This window comes from Orussus abietinus, unplaced genomic scaffold (genome assembly GCF_000612105.2).
Source record: "Orussus abietinus isolate OABI.00-Male unplaced genomic scaffold, Oabi_2.0 scaffold67, whole genome shotgun sequence".
NCBI lineage: Eukaryota > Metazoa > Arthropoda > Insecta > Hymenoptera > Orussidae > Orussus > Orussus abietinus.
In genome coordinates, this window is record NW_019394243.1 from 288,063 (window position 1) to 309,261 (window position 21,199).

Here is a 21,199-nt window from a genome sequence, read left to right on the forward strand (position 1 = left end):
TTCGCATCGCCGTTAGGCCAGATAAAGCGAGGGATGAAAGTGGCAGGAATGTATGAAAAGAGCTCTGTATCAGAACCGATGCGGACAATGACCTTTTATCCAACAATACAAAACGAAAGTGCTGCATCAAATTCACCATAATCTCGACATCGATTGAAATATATCGTTCCCTGCTCGTTCGGGGGGAAGAAAATGTTTTAACAGCCCGACGGAACGCTTCTAGCGAAACGATGTCAAAGTACATCCCGCAATTATCGTTTCTGTTCCCGAATCGGTTAAAGTCTTTATCATTCGAATACTTCAGCAAAAAAATAAGTTATCATACATTTGTAACATACAACGAACGAGCTGCAGGATCTATCAATATATATATATATATCACAAATGAAAAGAAATTACAACACATACGTTATGTTTCGAAGACTTGGGAGGATTCTTCTTCCCTTGGTGGATGGTGGGGAGGATGCTGGAGATTGGCGCAGAAGGAGAGTTGAAATTAATGGAAAAAGAGAAAAGACCTTTGCGATGGTTAGAAGAATAAGGAAAAAAAAATTAATCAAGTAGATCACTTGTGAATTGTTGAGACTGGGATTCTGAATAAATCTGTCATCGAATAACCGAAACCGTGAAAACTTAATTGACACGGAAGCCACAGAAGGCGCAGAGTTTTATTTTGATTTCTTTATAATTATTGTACAAAAACGACAAGTGGAATATGCCATTTGGTTCAATATCCAATATAATCGGACACAGCTGTCAATATAAAATCGAACGTCGGCAACGTAGGTATTTAGAAAAATCTTCTTCACCGACGTCGATCAAGTTCCTCGACGTGTTTCACTTCACCTTAAACGGATAAGGGGTGGAAGGAGAGGCGTCGCACAAGAATAAAACATAGTTTCGAACGCGTTATTTACTCAAAATTGTAAACTCTCGATTTTATGGAAAAAAAAAAAATAGTACATCGCTGAGATTCACTGTGACGGAGAAGATTTTTGCGTCAAGAGAGATACAGACGATTCGGCGGAGCATCGAAACAGTTTTCCAAGTTTGTGTTTACCGAGCGTTGTAACCCTCCGGTAGAGATGAGCCGGGGAATATCCCTGGCCTGTGATGTTCGCGTTCTCTGTAGGTTTCTGAATTAGGTAGGCACACCTGCATTAACTGCATTTGCATCGTTAAACTTCCGCCGGACAGGGATAGTGGTCGGATACTTTGCGGTGGGAAATCGCCGTTGCGAAACACGCGAAAACTACCTTGTCCCGAAGTTTCGCGACAAGGTACCCGAGTTGAGGTCTCGTTTTCACGGCATTTTCCTGCGTTTACGGGCTTCCGCGTCAATCCTGGCCCGGACACTCTCGTTAAAGGCGTCGGTTTTCCTTGATACATAATAAAAAACGAGGAAGCCGGGCTCCTGAAATTTCCCCGCATAATTCATGTCCCGATTCACGCACGGTTTGCTCGAAATTCCCAGGGACTCGTAAGAATCGTTTGCACAAATATGTTTAAAAAATGAACGATCAACTATTCGCTAGGGAATTCGCTAGGAAATGCTTCCTACGAACCACGGAAGGGAAATACAATTTTAAATTGTTCTAAGAATATTTTAATCGGGAACCCGATCTGAAATTAGGTATCAGTTTCAATTTAAGTTCCAGGTCAAATCTCAAGTATGATATGAACTTCTTTTCGAAGAGAGTTGGACAAAAAGTATCGCGGGTGTAATGGACGAAAGATCGTTTTGAAAACAATATGAATGAACGTTGCCGTCTCTGCTTCTTCGTCCAACTTCTTTACACCCTTGATCCGCAATACATTATTTTGAAGAAATGATATATAAAGGATATTAAGTTTGCATAAAATAAACGCTAATTAAATATCTTTAAGTTTGTCCTCTATTAAAATATAATTATAAAAGGGAGACGTGCGTAGTATCGTTTTTGTTTTCCACCTCAACATGGAGTCGCCGTAACGTTCCCTCGGCGGATCCTCCCACGAACAATAATCCTCCCCTTTCGGGCGATATATTATCAAGTCGCGTTTATGTGTATGTATTAAATGATGTACTTCTATCTATATGTCCGAATCCGTAAAAGAAGAGCACCGGTACCTCCACGGGAGGAAATTACGATCACCAGAGCCGAGCATCTGCGAAGCTGCGGTACACCCGTGATATATAGCTTACGTCCAGAGATATATAAGTCCTACGGACTCAGACCGCACAGTACGTGTACGCGTATATATACCCATACATATACAGCAATCGGTCCTATTGTGTTCGAAAAGTGTAAGCCCTCAACCGACCGTAAGGTTCTTAAATCTACGAAGACTTATGAGAATAACAACCCAAAGGGAGACTTCCCGGCGATCTCATCCAACTTCCCATTTCCCGAGAAAACTAGGAAAATTCCAATGCAATCGGATCCCGGTGATGAAAATTTTTCTGCTGCCGGCCGAAGCACTCTTGACAAAGTACGCGTAATTTTTCAGGAGTTCCACCACGCGATACGAGTCTCGGGTCCCCGTGATATATACCCCGGTCCTGGATTTCCGTCGTGGCTCCCTCAGGACTCGTTTCTGGGACCAGAGATGAGCGGAGAGATGTTTCACGCTATTGTCGAAAGGGAGGCACGGCTCACTAGCTCCGTGGAACTGCTTTCAAAGGGGCAAAATGTTCTGTATCGGTAAAAAAAAACGCGCCTGCAGGTTTCAAATACAGCACGGTATCGATAGAATGAAGTTATCACCTTTTCGTGTTTCGTATCAGAGTCAACGTACGTTGGGAAAGAAGACCACGAATACTAAATAAAGTTGTTATGCGTGGATGATTGAGATTACGACGCGGCACCCACGTATACCACTGTTTTACCGATCACGAAGATTTCGCCCGTTTGAAAGTAGTTCCAATTTTGACAGAGGGGTAAAGGGCGTAGAGGGTGCCTCCCTTTCAAACAATGGCGTGAAACGTCTCCCTGCTCATCTCTGCCGGGACGTAAGGGAGGCATGATCGCCCCGCGCATCCGGAAGCATTGAACGCTAAATTTACACCTCGACGAGATGGGCAGATCGAGGGCGAACCTTATACCGAATTTAAACCCTTGGGACAAAAGTGTCAATTCCCCCTAAGGCTTAAGAATATAGATCACGGATTTCCCGAGATTCCTACGATTCCGTGAGGCTTTCCGAAGTCCTCGCTGATATTCCTGGATTTTCGAGGATCACGGGAAATTTCAAAGGGCTTTCGCCGCGACTGAATGGATTCTCTATAATTCCCAGGCTCTTGGGATTTTAGAAAAACATTAAGTTCATCGATATTTCCTGCACAGCGATGTGGGGAGCTCGATAATGTATTAAGCGGATGCCGAGGGACGCTCAAAGCTTGTTGTTACAAGCCGTTTTCCCTCTTCTCGTGGCTATACTTCAACGAAATGCCGACCATGAATGACCCAGTTGCTGAGATTTGTCCTGTTTGAGTTATATTTTGAGTGAGATATTAAAAAGGGACTAGGGCTCTATCATTAAATAGTGCAAAAAAACGTAAAATCAGACGCTGGGGGATTAAAGAGTAGATATTGCAACAAAGAATCTTGGGAGCAACGGATTTTCTTGACAGTAAAAACTTACATTTTTTAATTTGGTAATCACTTCTTTAGGTCCAGATTCAGATATATTTAAAGAATCGCTCATTCTTTTAGCTTCGCTCGCAAGTCTCGGTCGCGATACTTTTCTGATGTTTATGCCAGTTACGAAATTTTCCACGAACGAGTCGGCCTCGAAACAAAACTTCCTCGTTCGACGATCTCGAAAGAGCCGTCCAATAAGATTCAAAAAATAAAATATCCTATCTTTAGCGAGAAGCTGGACGCACGAACAAGTGGAATTTGTACGAAATTCCTCTATGATAACACGACAAAAGTCTCAAAGTACCTTGGACACGGATTGTAAATATGGAATTATAAATACCAATTTTCTGTCAAATTTTTCAAGATACGTATATCATCCTAGTTTATTTCCCTACGATGTTAACTATTTAGTATTATCCCCTTGTATGCCCTGGACCCATTAGTCTTTCATTCCGCAGCCTATTACCCGTGAAAAATGCATAGAAAACCGCAAAACCAGCGACTAGTGCAGAATGTAATGTACGTAGGTTTCAATGTACATCATACAATATACATCCCTGAATTCGGAACCTGAAATGTCGGGGTCGGAATGTCGAGGGACCTCGAGGAACTTGGAATATCCGTCCTTTGTCTAATCCTAAACAAAGTTCCTTCTTCATTTTTCGTCATCCAGGCGAAATTTCGGTCGAGACGGGTTCCGTCATAATATTAATTAGCCCTTATTTCTACCTCGAATTTCCGACGAAAATCCATTTCTCGATAATACCGTCCTTCTTCCGGAATAACGTTTCATCTTAATTCCTGTTCCTCCTCTAACCATCGGTTCACTGATTCTTTTCGCTTTTTCTATGAACCTTCTCAACTCAGTTACTTCGATCAGTCCTAACTTTCCCGGTCCCTCTATCCCGAGGACTCAAAATCATCCAAGAAGTATCCAAAACCGAAATGCACCTCACGTCCGCGGGATTTCTCAAAAGCCAGATTCCGACGAAGGCACCCTCTGAAAGGACGAAAGGAGTTCCCGATGAAAAGGTGTACCCTCCGGCGCCTGAATCCAAGGTGCTCCATTTCCCGCTCTCCCGTTCGAGAGTGCATGCACCAATGATGCGAGAAATGCTCGACTCCTCGATCCCCGGTCCCATCGAACGGAAAGGCGCGTAACCCTGACCCCTTGCATCGGTACTCGATAGGTCCGAACTACCTCAAAATCGCCAGGTTGACCCATTAGTCAGTGATACTGCGGTTTCACAAAGGATCCGCTCTCAGAGTCTGCGGAAAGGAGAAATCGGAGGCGTCCAAGCCGAAGGATATATAAGACATTTAGAATAGGCGAACATGTGTTTAGTAGACGTACATAAAAGTATACAGAAAATGTTGGGGCAAAAAGAAACGTCCGCGCGGTCTACAGACGGTATACGTATGTTTGAACGTTTAAATGATATAAAGTATCCATCCCACCCCGGCCGAGTATGTATATTATACATGTACAAGGTATCTGGGAGACGTACATTTGAATAGTAAACGTATATAAGATATCGAACATAGATGTATGTAGGTAACAAGCATTGGATATTCCATGAATATATATTATACACATATTTTTAACAGCCGATATATTTGAACGTTTCATAGGTATAAAAACATTCTGTATACGTATATTGGAATTTTTTCGTATGAGCAATCTCTCTTCCATCCCCGTGTAAATCTCGCGACGTCGCTTTACAACGAGGAGGGTCTTTCTTATTTGAATAACAACTGGGCACCCTTCGGTTTCTAAATCTGTTTTCATCGATAAAACGTACCTTCGAAAAGAGCTACTTTCTTCGGGATACTCGGTGGCCTTTCCATCCTTTTCTGGGACTCCAGAGTAAACCGCCGAAACATTTGGAAACGCAGAAGTGAAAGAGGTGGAACGTCGGAAACTTTTTTTCTTTTTCGTTAGCGAATATCCAATCTTAAAATAAAACCTCGCTTTCCTGACCGAGTGTTTCGGATGTATTCAAGAGCTTTGCAAAATGTCGGCGAAAAGAGGAGTTTAACCTCGTTATTTAATAGAGGAATATTTTCATTAATAGGGGACTTAAAGATTCTTATTGAAAGTATTTGTACTTACACAAGTTAGTCCTTAAGAACTCGAATTCGAGGCAATGGGCATGAAAATGGCGATATGAGCTGGGTACATTTATGTCGACCAAGTTTATCAAGTAACCGGAGTTTATTGCCGGCGAGAAACTTTGTTCATTAAATTTGGCACCCAGGAGTCTGAAGAGTTTCAAATACCCCGTCGGCTATTCTTGAATGTGTGGCAATTTGAAGGAACCCTTTCGCGGATCAATAAATCCGTTCTTAATAATTCGCATTGAATCGCCCCTAGTTTATTCCTAGAGGAATCGCAGCCTCTAAATACCCCGCTCGATGGTTAATGTTGGAAGCTCAGTTCGGCTCGGTCTCCTGACCAAGTTCGAAGTTATGTTGTGCGCGAATAGTGCAAATGACGACTTCTTGTTCCTGAGGTGTAAATAAATCCAATCACGATTCCAGATTTCATCTTATCAAGTGGAACGTTAACTTGATAGATTCGTGGGAATTCGAAATAAATCCCCTTGTGACTTATTCTTTTTCCACGAAATAGAAAGAGGATGAAACTGAATTACACAAATATTATATTTTTCTCTTCATTAATTTTCAATTTTGAATATTGAAGGTTTCACATATCCGTACTCTAAAATCGAAATACATTTACGCGCGAGACCAACTCCAAGAAAATACGGAATCATGAAAAGGTACATCGAGGCGTCAAATGGATTATTTGGAACGATTAAATCGTGTTATCTGGCTTTATCGGGGCTACACTGGCTTCCCGAAATCGATGCTGCATTTGTTCGTCCGACCGTGCATGAAACCCGGTTTGCGAATTCTTTCCCAATAATATTTCATTCTCATTCCGCGGAACGTGTCTCATTTTTTTCTTTTTTTCCAATAGGTACACGTCAATTATTTATCAGTTCTTTGGCGAGGTGTGCCTAACAAATCCAACTTATTGACCACGCGCAATTCGGTTTCGACCTGTGTTTAATAAGATGATTTCAATGCTGAAAGCATTACTTATCTTAAGTACCAAATAAATTAAAATGTTCCGAAAGCAACGTTTAAAAAAATCCTTCTACCTTCGGTGGACTAGCAAGGTTTTGACAGATTTATTGACAATTTTTCCTAGAGTTATTTTCCTTGCAGGATTATTCTGAGCAGCTTTAATGCCGAATTATTGTGAAAGCTCGAGAGAAATCCGATTTAAATGCAGCTTTTTGAGAAATAAAAGGGTATTAACTTTTCGAGAAATAAAAGGGTATTAGCGTGGTGCGGCTCTAAGCATTGTGCTATAAAGAGTTACTCATTCTCTGTATTCTTATGAGTTTATAACTATCCCCTAATAGGTAATTGCGGCGGAGGTAACGTCATTTGCAGTTTGCGGCATCTGATGTCGGATTAAAGCGAAAAGCTCTATTCACGACGTTCGCAAACGTTGATTCGTGGGAAAATATTCTTTTTAAGCTTCTTCTTTCCTTTTTGGTAATGTAATAAGTATCTTTAAATAATCCGACATACGGAAACATTTATACATCCAGAAATATATAGTGTTTTAAATATATAGCTCCCTCCGCTTCCATCTTGCTCCAAAAGAAAAATTGATGTCAAAGTTACCATAGCTTTTATCAATCACATTTGAGTACACTTCGAACACTGTGCTATCGATGCCTTCAATAAAAGTATTCCTAAACAATGAATGAATTACATCTCTGCGGATAACTTTTTTTCGCTATTCCTTACCTAAAAGTTTTTCCAACCTGTTGGGGTCAACATAGTCATAATTTATAATTAAAAGGTAAATAATACTAAAACTCAGTTTATAGAATACGGAACAATAGCGTTCACGAGATCGTTGTACATGGACCACATCTTCAAATCCTTAGTAAAGATGTTAAAGGATATCTGGACAACATCTTGAGAGAAGATTTCGGAGATGCGCCGGGAATTTCCACCATGAAGATCTTTTTCGGAGCTAGGATTTTATATATCCTTGCCTTGACAATGATTATACCAGTGTCGTTCACGATTCGAGTTTGAATGATTTAAGCTGCATCCAGATTGCATTTGATACCGCATCTTGGGTTCCATTATCTGTTAAGGAAATCTAACGAGTAAGAAGGGAAAAAAGTACTTCTTCGGCAAGTAAAAGACTTGAAGAATGGATTGCGTTTCGGTACATTCCCCTCGGCTTGAACCAAATCTAATGCACTTATCGTAGATCCGATCAATTTCCCAACTTCTATTTCCGCGATGAGATAGAACCTTCAAATTTATCCACTCCAACCCTGCCGGGCGTACTCAATTCCGATTCAATCGATTTTTGAACATTCCGCTACTTCGGCGCGATGGGACCCTTGATATTCCATCGAGTTTGAGGTGGGTCCAAAATTCACTCGACGCGAGTTGCACACACGGAAATCTCGAGTATACTCCATCGTATCAAATTTCTTGCATATTATCAACAAATAAATATAAACCAATGTTAAGCCACTTATAACTCGATTGAAAGCAAATAAACTTGAAATAGAATTCCAATTTGTTAACAATCGGAACAACCCCCTGTAAACAGGGCAATCACCAACGAAAAGCGTTAACCACTACCCCTAAAGCATTTGTATACACGGAAAAGAAATGGTCAGGAACACCACAATTGTGGTAATCGTAACCCTATTGCAAGGCAACATACGGAACAACCTTGGGAGGAAGTTACAGTACCAGCGTAACATAATAAAAAGAACATAATAAGGGTTACTCCACCATTCAAGTCAATGTAACTACAAGGAACGAGTTGTTCCAGCGATATCGTAGAGCCGAGATCTTAGCTTCCTGATTGGCTGAAATTTAGCAGATACCTGTATTGCGAGAGTAGCGAGGAAAGAATGACGCGGGCTGTGAACAGATATACAGGGAAAGAAGTACGATATGCCACTTGTTGCATAAAGAAGGCTGAAATTATGTTTTACGTAAAGGAGGAGAAAAAATAAAGCAGTAAGAGCAAACAGGAAATATGAAGCGGGTGACCTACCAATCGGGCGGCTGAAAAATTCGTTGCGACGGTTTTGCGACATAATCAACCTGAGGTAAAACTAGCGTCTTTTGCGGGCAAATTCTTGCCTACGGTCGCCCAGATTAACATATGGCCGTCTCGAACGTGTGTAAACAACTGTCACTTTGGATTTCACTCAGGAGAGGATACTTACTCGCTAAATGGTCTTCGGAATCCTTTTCATTTCGCTATTCGAGAATATTCGGTTTTATCCGATCGGATTTGTTCCCAGACGTCTGAAGATTATTTTCGCGGAGAAAGCCCTTCGATTCGCCGAGGCCGTCATCGTTGGGTTCCTTGGCCACCATTTAGGTACGCCAACGGCTTTAATCGCTGGCCTGGCACAATCGGGAAACGTTCTCGCCTGCCCTCTCCCCCGACGTCGAGCAACTCGCTTGAAAATCAACGTCACAAGTTAGGATGTCAGGTCTCGACCACAACCACGGAAAATCGGCACACGGCGGCGAACACCATCGACGCGATACAAAATACATTCGGCATTCACTTCGTCCCGAAACGTGTTCAGTCTCGCGTCAAACACGCGTTATAATCCCACTTCTGAACTCTAGGGGCATCGAGTCGATAATAATGAGAAGGATTTCGGAATTAGGGAAACATTTATTTCCGGTAGTCGTCCATTGGACGCTCTCGCGTCCGATTTTCGACTGGCGCTTCCTAGTCGCATCGTTCGAGTCGGCGACGGTTTTACAACGTAACTAGCCTAACGGTCAAGCTCCAGGGTGACGCCTTTTGCGAGCAAATTCTTGCATATAATACTTTTCTTTCACATTTTTAAAACGATCGGAATAAAACGAACAAGTACGTACTTCATAGGGTGATCCTCGCATGCCGAATCCTTGCGTGCGAGCCCTTCATCTTCGGTCGTCCCACCCTCGAACGAACACCCCCCTCCTCCTCAGGAATGCCTCTTCGTTTCTTTTTATTCCTTGAAAAGCTTCATTGCCGTAGAAAAGCAAAACCCACGAATTCGTCTCGCAAAGTGACGTAATGTAGTGCATCATTTCTAACATGACCAATAATTCCTTAGAATTCGTCCCACATTCCTTACATATGCCAATTTCTTTTAAGGTTCCCAAGCGAGTCCCGGACTTATGTTGCGATGCGCGAGTAAATCCTGTGATAAGGCTGTTCCTGGATAAGATTGCTTTTGTCGGCGAAAACTGCACCACTCCCAGGAGACGAGCCCACCCCAGGGTGTTTCCCCTCGTTCGCGCGTCGTTTTACGCCCGGCTTTACGCACGCTGCTGGAGTCGCGCAATAAAAGATGCGTTATAAATTGCGCCTAAACAAGTGCCCGCGAGTGGCACGTCCAACGATTGTAAGGGCAAGGAATCCCGAGTTCGTAGGCCCAGAGGACTCGATTTATCCGATGCAACAATGTGCAGCGGGAGAATCTCAGCGAAATATGCACAAGGGAAATTGGGTACCGGAATTAAGTGCAACACTTGATGCACGTGTGTGCGTGCATTTGTGTGTGCGTGAAATGGTGCGCGTGAGGGTGCGTGAGATGGTCACTCCTTTAAACCAGACAGCATTTTCAGCTTCATTCCAGTTTCCTGAGGTTTCATGAATGGTGTTAATTGGAAAAATCAATCAATGACGTTAATTCTTAGGTTTGGGACTTCGATAACCGAGTTTACTTCAAATTCTTTCTTTTACTGTAAAATATTTTATTATCAAACCGTATCATAGGTCGTCGCATTCATACGGAATGTTACAGAATTCGTGGCCCACGGTTTACAAGTGGCTGTCCTTTTTGGAAATGGAATCGAAAAGTCCTGGGCAATTTTTGTCTACGGTGCATAGGTTACCTGTAATAATTAATTGTAAAATAGCCAATTAAGCACATCCATTAGCGGTACGCGAATTAGAGTACCCCGTAAATTGTTTTACCCCTCCTCCGCAGACAGAAAAGTACGGCTGATACACGTTTGGTTAATTGACGCACCGTGTTGGCTATTTTTCAAAGAATTACAGAAGGTAAACTATGTATCGTTGAAAAAAAAAGTCTATAGAACTTTTCAAATCCATTTTCAACAAAGATAGCGATGTATAAAAAGCGCGTACGTATTCTGTTACACTCTGTATAGACCTTTCCATTCTATTGGGTTTTAAAAAAGAGAGGTCCCAGTCCCAGAGGAGATAGATTCGTCCCAATAAATACAAGGGGTTCATTTTTGTTTCAGTTCTTTGCATACTTCAACCTCAATGAATAGCACGTGAGAAAGTATGTTAGACATTTTTTTAACGCTATTTTTGTCAATTTAAATATTTGTCGGTACATAGATGCTCTCAAAGAGCAAGAACGTGCACGATTCACGAAGAAAGTCGCGATTTTCTGTAAGCAATTTATACAATGGATTCCGTCATATTGACTATTATCGTTGCGTTCATTTTATTTGCATCTCGCTGTTACTTTATCGATCGCCGCATCATACAACCAGAAAGTCGCGTGTTTATTTGGTCGACATTTGATATGTAATCTCATACTGTTGATTTACCCGATGACGATGAATTATTTAATCGGATGCCGTGAACACGGCTCCGCAATAAACAGTCGGAGAAACAACAAGAAAGAACGTTCTTTTGCAAAACAAACTTCGTCATCTTCAATTTTTTATACGGCAATAACTTGTGTGCGAAGTGACGTGGTTTAATCATTATGGCGAGCTTTACATGCACTGAATAGATGTGTAAAAACTACAGGGAACTATTTCAACTAGAATTAATTGCTCATTAGCATCAAAGCGCAGGACGTCATCGGATAAAGTGCAAGGTCTATTCATTGCTGTTCGAGCTACTCGCGAGCGCGGGATTGATAGAGCAATGCCAGGTGCGGAATGCTTAACGGGACTTAAAGTTTATTAATACCAATAGTCTTTAACGATAAAATAGGTTTTAAGGACAAAAAAAAACAGAGCGAAGTTAATAACTCAAGTGATTGATTTGTGCGATGCTCCTATTAACGATCGCGATTGAGCAAGCCACTAGCACGAGTGGACTTAGAGATTGCTAAGGCAACGTAGCGATTGAGCGGAGGATACCGGTGACATAGTTGTTATCGCGGGAGATATTGAGAGTCCGATCGTTCGAATGAGCATTGGTACGGTGGATCTCCGGATGCTGTCTTCGAAGGCGGAGTTTTTTAAAAAGAACTACGCGGATAGGTCCAGAGAAAGTGGAGTTGCATTAACAAATTAAGGCGATTGATTAGTGGGTAGAGAGAAGGGGAAACGTTAGCGTGGTTAAGGAGGCTTAGGTGGGGAATGTAAAAATGGACTTTAGGGCCAGGAGTTCTAAGAAAGGAAGGAATAAAGGGCTAGAGCGATAGAAACTGCTCGATGCGGACGGATTGATGTTTAGAAGTTTGAGTTTAGATTATGATAAGTACGTGGCAGGAAAGCGAAGAGTTACGAGGTATGAAAGAAATGAACGGAAAGTGGACGCGGGCTTGAAAGAAAGAAAATAACACCCAAGGTGCCGTTTACCCTTAGCCAAGTGGCCACATGTCTGGACTCACAAAGAATCGCGGGTTCCAGGACGACTCGAGCAATTTAATATTACGATTATATTGAACGTACACCGCTAACTTCATATCTAATTGAACAATTGCACTGCTGGAATATTAATCACGGCATACAAAGTTTCGGAGAGACGGATGGATGCCACTTCATTTGTCAAAACTGATTAGACCCGTGCTCGTCGTCTCTATGTCTAAAGTATAGAAATGCATGGAACGCTTAACATGTTTGAGATTACACTGTAGTGCGAGTTGAGTGCGGGCATGAGGGGAGAAATTTCGTTATTACGTTACAATACGACAGCGTTATGGAAAAATGTAAGCGAAAAGCTTGAATGTGCTCATGCAGACACAATAAATTCATCAAAGTATCTCTACTCTGGAATTTGTATACAGAGGGTCTCGAAGCTCATAGTCATCATGTATCATTTATTAACGCTCAATGCGGGAGCATTAAATGCCTGTGACTGACCCTATGCGAGCACCTTAGAGCATGTAACTGTAAAGGCTGATAGTCTAAGATTTAAACTCGAACTTCGACTGAGCTCTAGACTTTCGGCGTAATCCTCGCAGCGATCCATCCTTGGTTACAAGTTCATCCAGAAGCATGCTGGGCAAACGAATCATCTTTAGCGAACACCTCCGGGCTTGAAGCTCGCGAAGGCTTCCACTTCGGTGAGATTTAGGTTCTCAGACTGAGACCCAGGCTCCAGTTCGGAGCATAATCGTAATCCTTAGAGCGAACCATCATTAGTTACGAATTCAAACGGCTCCCCTTGCTTTGAGGCGCAACAGTGCGTTCTTTAAGGTAGTCGGAATTCGGAAGGATGGTAAAAGAACCCTAACTCTTTCGCGGTCAATGCCTTCAATACTAAATGGAATCGATACTTCTTTCACGCATTTCTCTTTTTTGTATTATACTCCGCATCTTATAAAAAATTAGTTTCGAGAAAGCGAGAGGAATCTTATTTGTATTATACAGGCCGGCTCAGCCACGGTTTCTGATCTATATGTCTTTATTGAAATTGAAACAAATGTTTTTCAATCTTGATAAAAAGCTATTACGATATTTTGATAAAGCACCTCATCAACTTTGAAAATAAATTACCCTGATTGCGGGAATCTTATCGGGGAAGGATTTAAACGAAGATCGGTATCGGAAGAAGAAACCGATATAATGCTGGCCTCGCTGAGCGACTCATCTATGAGACAATATGACTGTCTAAAAAAATGGTGGGGACTCTGTTGCAAAAAAATGAACACGTGTAGAGCCCTTAACCGAGTTAACCCTTTAACTGACGGTGCGGGGTGAACGTGGAGATGTACCACCTGTACGGATAGCTCGGCCGTGAAGTGCTAATATTTTATATGAATACGATATTCATTTGTCGTTTTGAATACATAGAAACGAGGAAGGCCGCTATAGTGACGCCTCGTAAAAAAGCGTCGGACTGGCCGAAGCCACTTAAGTGGAGCTTCGTAAAAAAACGTCGGTCATGCGGCACACAAAACTTCTACTGATGGCTAAAAAAGACCTTTACCCCTGGTCCGAAGTACGATAGGTAACCTACGCTGAAAAATTCTCAAAGGGGTCCGCGAAACTGTATGCTAGCTTCGAGTGTCATGCGAATTCGGGTAAAAACTTAAAGAATTCCCTAGCCGGAGAATTCTCAAAGTGGGTTAATAGTAAGCAGGTGTATCGAGAGCTTAGTTCGGTGAAGATGAAATTCAGTGAGACGTTTGAGGAATACATTTCGCGTGTATTGGAAGTAGTTAGCCATGTCGACATCGAGGTGGAAGCGAAAATTCAATACATCATCGACGGCGTATCGGACAGCGAAGTAAACAAATCCATACTTTACGGAGCATCGACAAGGAAGGAACGCAGGAAAAACTTCAGCTTCTATGAGTCGCACGCGAGTAACAAATCGCCCACCAATAGCCATAAACAGAAGCAGACAGGAAGCGGAAAACCTTGCCGTGGTTTCCGACCATTTGTATACGAACAAGGTAAGTATTGCTATAACTGTGACGACAGGAAGCATTTGAGTCGAGATTGTTCCAGCAGGTCTAAGGGAGTAAAATGCTTCTCGTGCGATGAACACGGACACGTGGCATCAAAGCGTCCTAACGATCCAAAGAACCCAGGTTCCCTTAACCCAAAAGAGCAGCACAAAAGCCGATGTGGCGCGGTCATGGCCTGAGGCCAAAAGACGTAGAAGAAGGTGAATTTGAATGGCCTGTCACTGGAGGCAGTCATTGACTCTGACAGCGACCCCCACCTGATAAGGTCTAGCTGTTACGTGAGGATAGGGGCACCGCCTCAACAGCCCCTTACATGTAAGTCAAGTTCTATTGTAATTGTATGAAGCGCCTTTTGTGAAGCGATTAATCCCTCCCAATTAAAACATTGGGTAAGTTCTGATTGGTTAGACCCCCTAAGTCTATCGTTACGGCACACTTTCAATGAATTAGAAACAGGTGAAGCTAGCCGCAGAGTCACGCTCGAGAAAAGATCTAAATCTTTGAAATCTTGTATCGACATCGGTACACCGAAGAAAGTACTGGATTATGATCTCTTTGGAAGAATGCTTCATAAAATTGCAGTAAAATTTCACTCACAGGTAAATTCGGTTAATTTATTAATTGTATCTATTAAAACATATGTGGGTCACCGGTGACCTTCTTGACGTAAATGGAAAGCTCAGTGACGGTCACGAGTCACCGTCGTGGAGTTGACTGTGCTATTGGTACACCATAATTAAATACACCCTGTAGTTTTTCCTCTGTATTAGAGGAACGAATTTTATAAATGTGAATTTGATAACGTGTACAATAGTAAGTCGAAAAAGTCGACAAGTGTTGAATTGGTCTTCATTATAGCCAAGTGGCTAAACATTTTTCTAATAATGAGTATGAGATTGGTAACAAGCGGGGATTACCTGTCCCTACGAGCAATTTTCGTTTCCTTGTTAAGGTTTAGCGTACATGCGGTTTCGCCAGCCTCCAAGTTAGATCGAGAGATCGTAATTCTAGGACGTGATCTTGACTAGGGATAGGTAGAGCCAGAGGGATGGGAAGGGGATTAAAATTTCCAAGTTTACGAAGGATCGAACCTCGATGCTCCCTCATTCCCCGGTGGCCTCGTTCATTTCCGCTCGATTGCAGGGCTCTATGCCTGCAAACTCTATCCTTGATGTAGATAGCAACCCGCCCTTTAACATTCGTCCCACGACTCTTCGTGATTCAGTTGTGTACCGATCCGGTCGAAACTACCGAAGCTACTCCATCGTTACAACCCTGGAATCTCCTAATTTCGTTGGGTCAACTCGGTCCCGATCGAAATGCATCACTGAAGTCAACTTCGCGGTCTCTCCGAAAGCATTTTTCAACTTTTTGAGTGAAACATTTTGAGGCGCGTTGAGGATCGTTAGGTCGTGAAAATGGTCGCAGCGTTTCGATCGTGTTCGAATGATTCGACACTCCCTCCACCGAAAGTTGCACTTTCAGTGCCTAGCAAGCGTGACGAAAGTTACTTATTACGTGCTACGTCACACTTTACCTTCCGAGGGAGGAAAGTATTATAGTCATTTTCCGCCAGCATAAAAGTAGAATTCAGGAAAGAAAGTATTGGGATAGTTGGTGGTGTATGAATTTCTTGGGATCGACGAGGTGGTAAGTGAGGTGTTCTTATTTACAAATACCTCGTACAAATTAATGGTTTGTAATTGTTTATAACAAATTTGTAAAGATTTTCATAAAGTTCCATTTCTCGGTTTTTCGGTTTACTGCGATATCGGCAAATAGCGTCAACACTCGACAGGCACTTAAAAGCCGAATTTCAGATTTGCAGGGAGGATGAAACGGTACATTATGTATCCAGGGAGCAAAGTAGGCGCCTCCGGACGAGGATGAGTTTGCGACCTGAAAAAAGTGAACTCCCGAGTTACGTATCCTATTTTTCATCGTCTCTGCCAACCGGAAATCCAGCTTTTACTTGCCTGACAAGTGCTGGCGCGACCTGACGGTGAATCCAAAAATTGAATTTTTTTCGAAATTGTTCAGAAATCTGTCATGTAAAATTATAAACCAGGAGTATTAGTTGATTTTTCTAAACATTCCTCTTTTTTTCACAAACGCGCACACTTACCCCACCCTACCCGATGTCGAAAATTCTTTGGCAATCGCCGAAAAGCAATATTTTCTACCTTAATCCCAGGATGTCTACGGTAATATTCGCTCGTTACCGTGCTCTCGAAGTAAATGGCAGTTCGTAAGTTCCTCGAAGGTTACCCCGAAGTGGGATCTCCAGAAAAACGTGGAGTTCTTGCCCCCTCGGTTTTCCGCGATGCGCAGTACGCGCGGAAGTCCCGCTTGGGCCATTAATCGGACCGTTTCTCCCGTGCGGTGCACTCGACTTTGATGCATCGCCGTCGCGGCCAGGTTTTCGCTGCCAAATCTCGGAAGGGGACGAAAGCACGAAAGCTCTCCGAGCCATTTCACGAGCCCGCTCGCCGGTTGCCGCATCGCGCCGCGTGCGGATGAACGCCCGCCCTGAAAAGCCAGGGAAAGCGTTCCCGGGCCGCCTTTTCTCCCAAGGGAAGAAGTCGCAATCGTGGACAAAGAGGGTAGCAATCTAGGCGCACCGCTCGCGCGTGCACGAACCTCGGGCAATGGGAGAAGCGTAGAAAAGAAGAGACGACACACAAAGTAGAATCGCGTTTTGTGCATCGGACCGCTCGAACGCCCTCTCGTCTCTTTCACCGGGAAAATCCCTGGAACAAAGACCGAAATAATTGACCCAGAGTTCTTCCTAACCCCCGAGTGATTCCGAAGCTATCTTAATTTCGTTGATACTTGATTTTGTTCTTTTTTGGTAAATCATTAATTGTTCAATACTGAATCACTTACTCAATTAATATACATTTTCAGCTGTAATTACAGATGACTCTTGCAAAAATGTTTCTGCTTACTGTTCATGTAAGAACGTAAAGCTAACTGAATTAATCCGTTAATGGAACAGTTTTTAACTGTACCGAGAACAAAAATTCCCAACAGACTTATGTAACTTTAAGGCTTTTATGTTTCTCCGTGCAGGTATGGCATACTATGACAGGAGCTTTCGATGACTCTTGTGCGGTGATTTTAAACACATTTCTCTGCCAAGAATCATTTCTAGTTCAGACAGTTATCCTCCTCACGGCTCCAAATACATCCCCGTTTCAGTCTGTAAAAATATACAACCGTATAGGAATATCTTGGATACGCCGTACCCAATGTGATAACTAAGGGATAAGCAAATATGCCGCCGGACTGAACAAACGTTCTGCCGAAAGAAAAAGAAGCTTTGGATTTTCGTACGATTCGCGTCCCGCGTGTTCATGCTTGGAATAAGTGATATTACATACATTTATGCTAAGAGCTATTTGGAGTACCACTCATTCGATTCAAAAACTGTGTGAAATATGAATGTGTCAGCATTTTGAATTGTCAAAAAGTAATCCCCGTTGTATTGTCGCATATCGGACGAAATGCTCAGAGATTGTCGGCGAAACTGTCCGGGCTGATACATCATTCCCTGTCCTACTGTCACGTTGAAAGCTCCAATTTATAACACAAATTAACATTTACGATCCACACTTGGTTAACAACGGATGAAAGAAAATAAGGAGCGGTATTCGTCCCCGCGTATGTACCTCAATAATCGAAGCTTATCGAGGCAGATGAACTCTTTTTACGATTGCACGCAGGATATATCCATTTTGCAAATACTCTTTTATCGTATTCAACAATACATACAACGCATCAAGTTCTTAGCATTATAAAAAATTTAAATTACATGATAAATGTGTTATTATTTTTTTCAATTCAATGACTTGATCCAATTTATATTACTTAGCTGTCTTGTAATTAAAAAGAAACCATTTTTCACGTTACAGGTGGTCAGAGCAGCAAGTCCAGTGCTGTTGCGCGTAATTGCCCTGGGTGCATTCTTCATCTACTGCACCGTAAGTACTCGTCGAGATTCCATCAAGAAGTAAAGGAGTTGATTCGGGGTTAAAATTCCGCGAAAATGAGATCGTGATATCGAGGGCGAACTCACGGGATTTGATTTCTACCCTCCGTTCCAAAAGACAACTGTAATCCTAAACGAGCCTCAATTTACCCTTAAACGATTACGACGCGAGTCCCTGCACTGAAAACAAAAGAGCTGGTAAACTGAACAATTTAACACCATTAACACTTGTTTGTGATTCAATTGATACGTGGGCTATAGTAAAAACAGAATTATTCATTTTATTACTTTCAGAAAGTAAAAGATTATACTAATCGACTATACTTTGTAGTTCGGAACATGAGTTAGTTTTACTGTAAAAAATATTTGAGTCCTACCTAAACTCTGAAAACAAGTTAAAAACAGTTGATTTAACTAGGTTTTTCTCTGAGGGTAGACGCTCTCTCGCGTGTCTCCACTTCCTAATTACACCTGACGCGTGGACTTGCACTTTCTTCCGGTCCCTAGGAAAACTAGGAAAAGGGGTTAACGCGACCCAGCCCTTAACTCCCTTGGAGTCGTCCAACGACACGCGATGCTCCCGATTTGCATAGCCGTATGCCGGGAGGAAACAATAACGAGGAACGAGGAAGTGTCCTAGGGATTAAAGCCTGTGAAGGCCCGAGCTCTTTTCCGCACCCTCTCACCTGTTGATGCTCCAACGATCGATTTTCCCTCGATGTTACAGACCATCGTCATGTACCCCCGACCAAACGTCGTCACCTGCACCGTACGAGTATGGCTACGAGAGATTGGCTTTTCTCTCACCTACGGTGCCCTCATGTTGAAAACCTGGAGGTAAGTGTTGCTCGTTTTCAGATTTTAACAGGTAGCCGATTTAGCTATTTTTTCTTCAATCTGTCGTTTTCTCTGAAAGTCACTTAAGATGGAAAAATCAATTCCAACGTTTATTCCAACCCCGACCGGGGTTCGCATACCCGATTGGAAGCTTTTTCGAAATTGTCAGGTTTGTCACCGGGCTAGAAAGTTCAAAAATGAGAAGCTGGGCGAAGGGGGCGGAGGAGGCTTCGATGACACGTTAATTAAAAAGTTTGAATTATATCCAGATTGATCCGTGGCTGTAATCTAATTGGCGGTGGGTATGCACTACAAATGAAAACAATAGACGGGGGGGTGTAGGGATTAAACGATAACAATTAACTCTTTTCCTAGAAAGGGAAATTTTTTAAATAATGAAAAATTCATTCACAGCTGTGCTTAAATGGAACGATAATAGCAATTGAATGAAATAGTTTAGGAGAGCCGTTAAGTAACATTCGTGCAAGGTGGTTTTACAGCAATGCTGAAATATACGGTCGGGACATGAAATGATTTAAGAGGATAAACTACAGGAAAGGCTTCATCCAACACCAATTTTTCCCCGTTGAACTCGGGACCAGGAAAACTTCCAATATCCGCGATTTCTTCGGAACTTTTCCATGAAAGCGGAACGCCACGGATGGATGAAAGTTTTAGCCAAAGTTTAATTAAAAAGTTAGGACTAATCGTCGCGTATCAATGGCTCGAATCTGATAAACTGAACCAATATAAATTCGCCCAAATCGGTTATTGGGAAAAACTAAGGAACTTTACTCTTTACCTTAATGCGCAGTTCAAAATTATCTCCGAAATTAAGAATGGTCCCTCGAAAAAGATTTCTAGAAGCATGTTCAGGGTCCGTCTAGCAAACATTGTTATCCGCATCTTTTGTTGTATATGTATATCCCTTTTATCGCAGAAATGATACTATCTAAATTAATGTTGTCGCCAAGGATAATACGTAATTTTTCCACGTCGTAAAGTCGTCTAATCGAAATGGTGAGAATTTATGACGGAAGAAAAACTTTGTCGAAGAGTTGAAGGTAGGATAACGACCGACAAGATCGCGAAGTCCCCTATTCTCCCAGGATGCAGGATAACCGGCGTAATGGCGCATAAATAACACGATAAAGGACGATGCTCTTACAGATACCGTTGTTCCGTTTACAGCTTTGGGGAAGAATAGGCCGCGAAAATCGCCCGATGAAATCACTCGAGCCTATCGCGTTTCGTAAACGATTTTTGTTGCTTAATTCCAATTTTACGACTCTGTTGTGCACCAAGAAATGAGTTTACCTAACGCCCAGAATAATTGTACAACGTATCATTCCCTCGATAATAAAAGAATAAGCAATTTTTAAATAAATTTTAAACTGTACCGCATATTGTGTTGTGGGGCATGAAACTATTTTAACACGTTGAGCGCGGAACCGATTTTGCTGAGCTTTCCGTTTGGGCGGCACAATTTTTTATATATAGGATTCTTGATGCCGTGTCAGTCCCAAGGGACCGACGCCGCCCAGACGGAAAGTTCACTGTCGGTCCCCAGGGACCGACGCCGCACTCAACGTGTTAACGGTCTTCGATATGTAAATGAGCAGTGAATCGATTAAAGTTCCACGCAATACAGTCGTCACTTCACTTGATAGCTCCGTATTTGAAAGCAGGGCAAATTTACACATTTAAATGAACAAACGAAAAATCAGACGGAGAGGAAAACGGAAGGAGATTTCCATCGCTCAAATAAATTAAAAAATTCCACAGCTCAATTTAGACCCTTTTTCTGGGGGTTTTTCTGATTCCATTTACTCCCCCACCTCCGTCTGTACTTTCAACCATTTATGAAACAGCCAAAAACATTTCCATGCCTCGGCGGCGAACCGATACAAATTCCATCAGGAATTCAATTAAGTATATTTAAAACTCCCTCGTGTTATCCGTAACTGAGGTTAACGTAAATCGATCGTGTATGTAGGGGAAAAAACGAATGCAGAAAGTTTCACATCCTTCTGTTCGGTAATAAAAAC

The 21,199-nt window shown here is 42.3% G+C and overlaps 1 protein-coding gene across 2 annotated transcripts in view; it reads left to right on the top strand.

The window, feature by feature from the left end:
* LOC105695933 (probable G-protein coupled receptor CG31760) overlaps nt 1-21,199 on the top strand; it is a 140,523-nt gene that overhangs the window by 99,519 nt on the left and 19,805 nt on the right. For both annotated transcript variants that reach the window (XM_023432538.1, XM_012418006.2), the window contains 2 exons: nt 18,238-18,306; nt 19,042-19,151. In XM_023432538.1, coding sequence (XP_023288306.1) covers nt 18,238-18,306; nt 19,042-19,151 — 179 coding nt within the window. The remainder of the gene's footprint in view (nt 1-18,237; nt 18,307-19,041; nt 19,152-21,199) is intronic.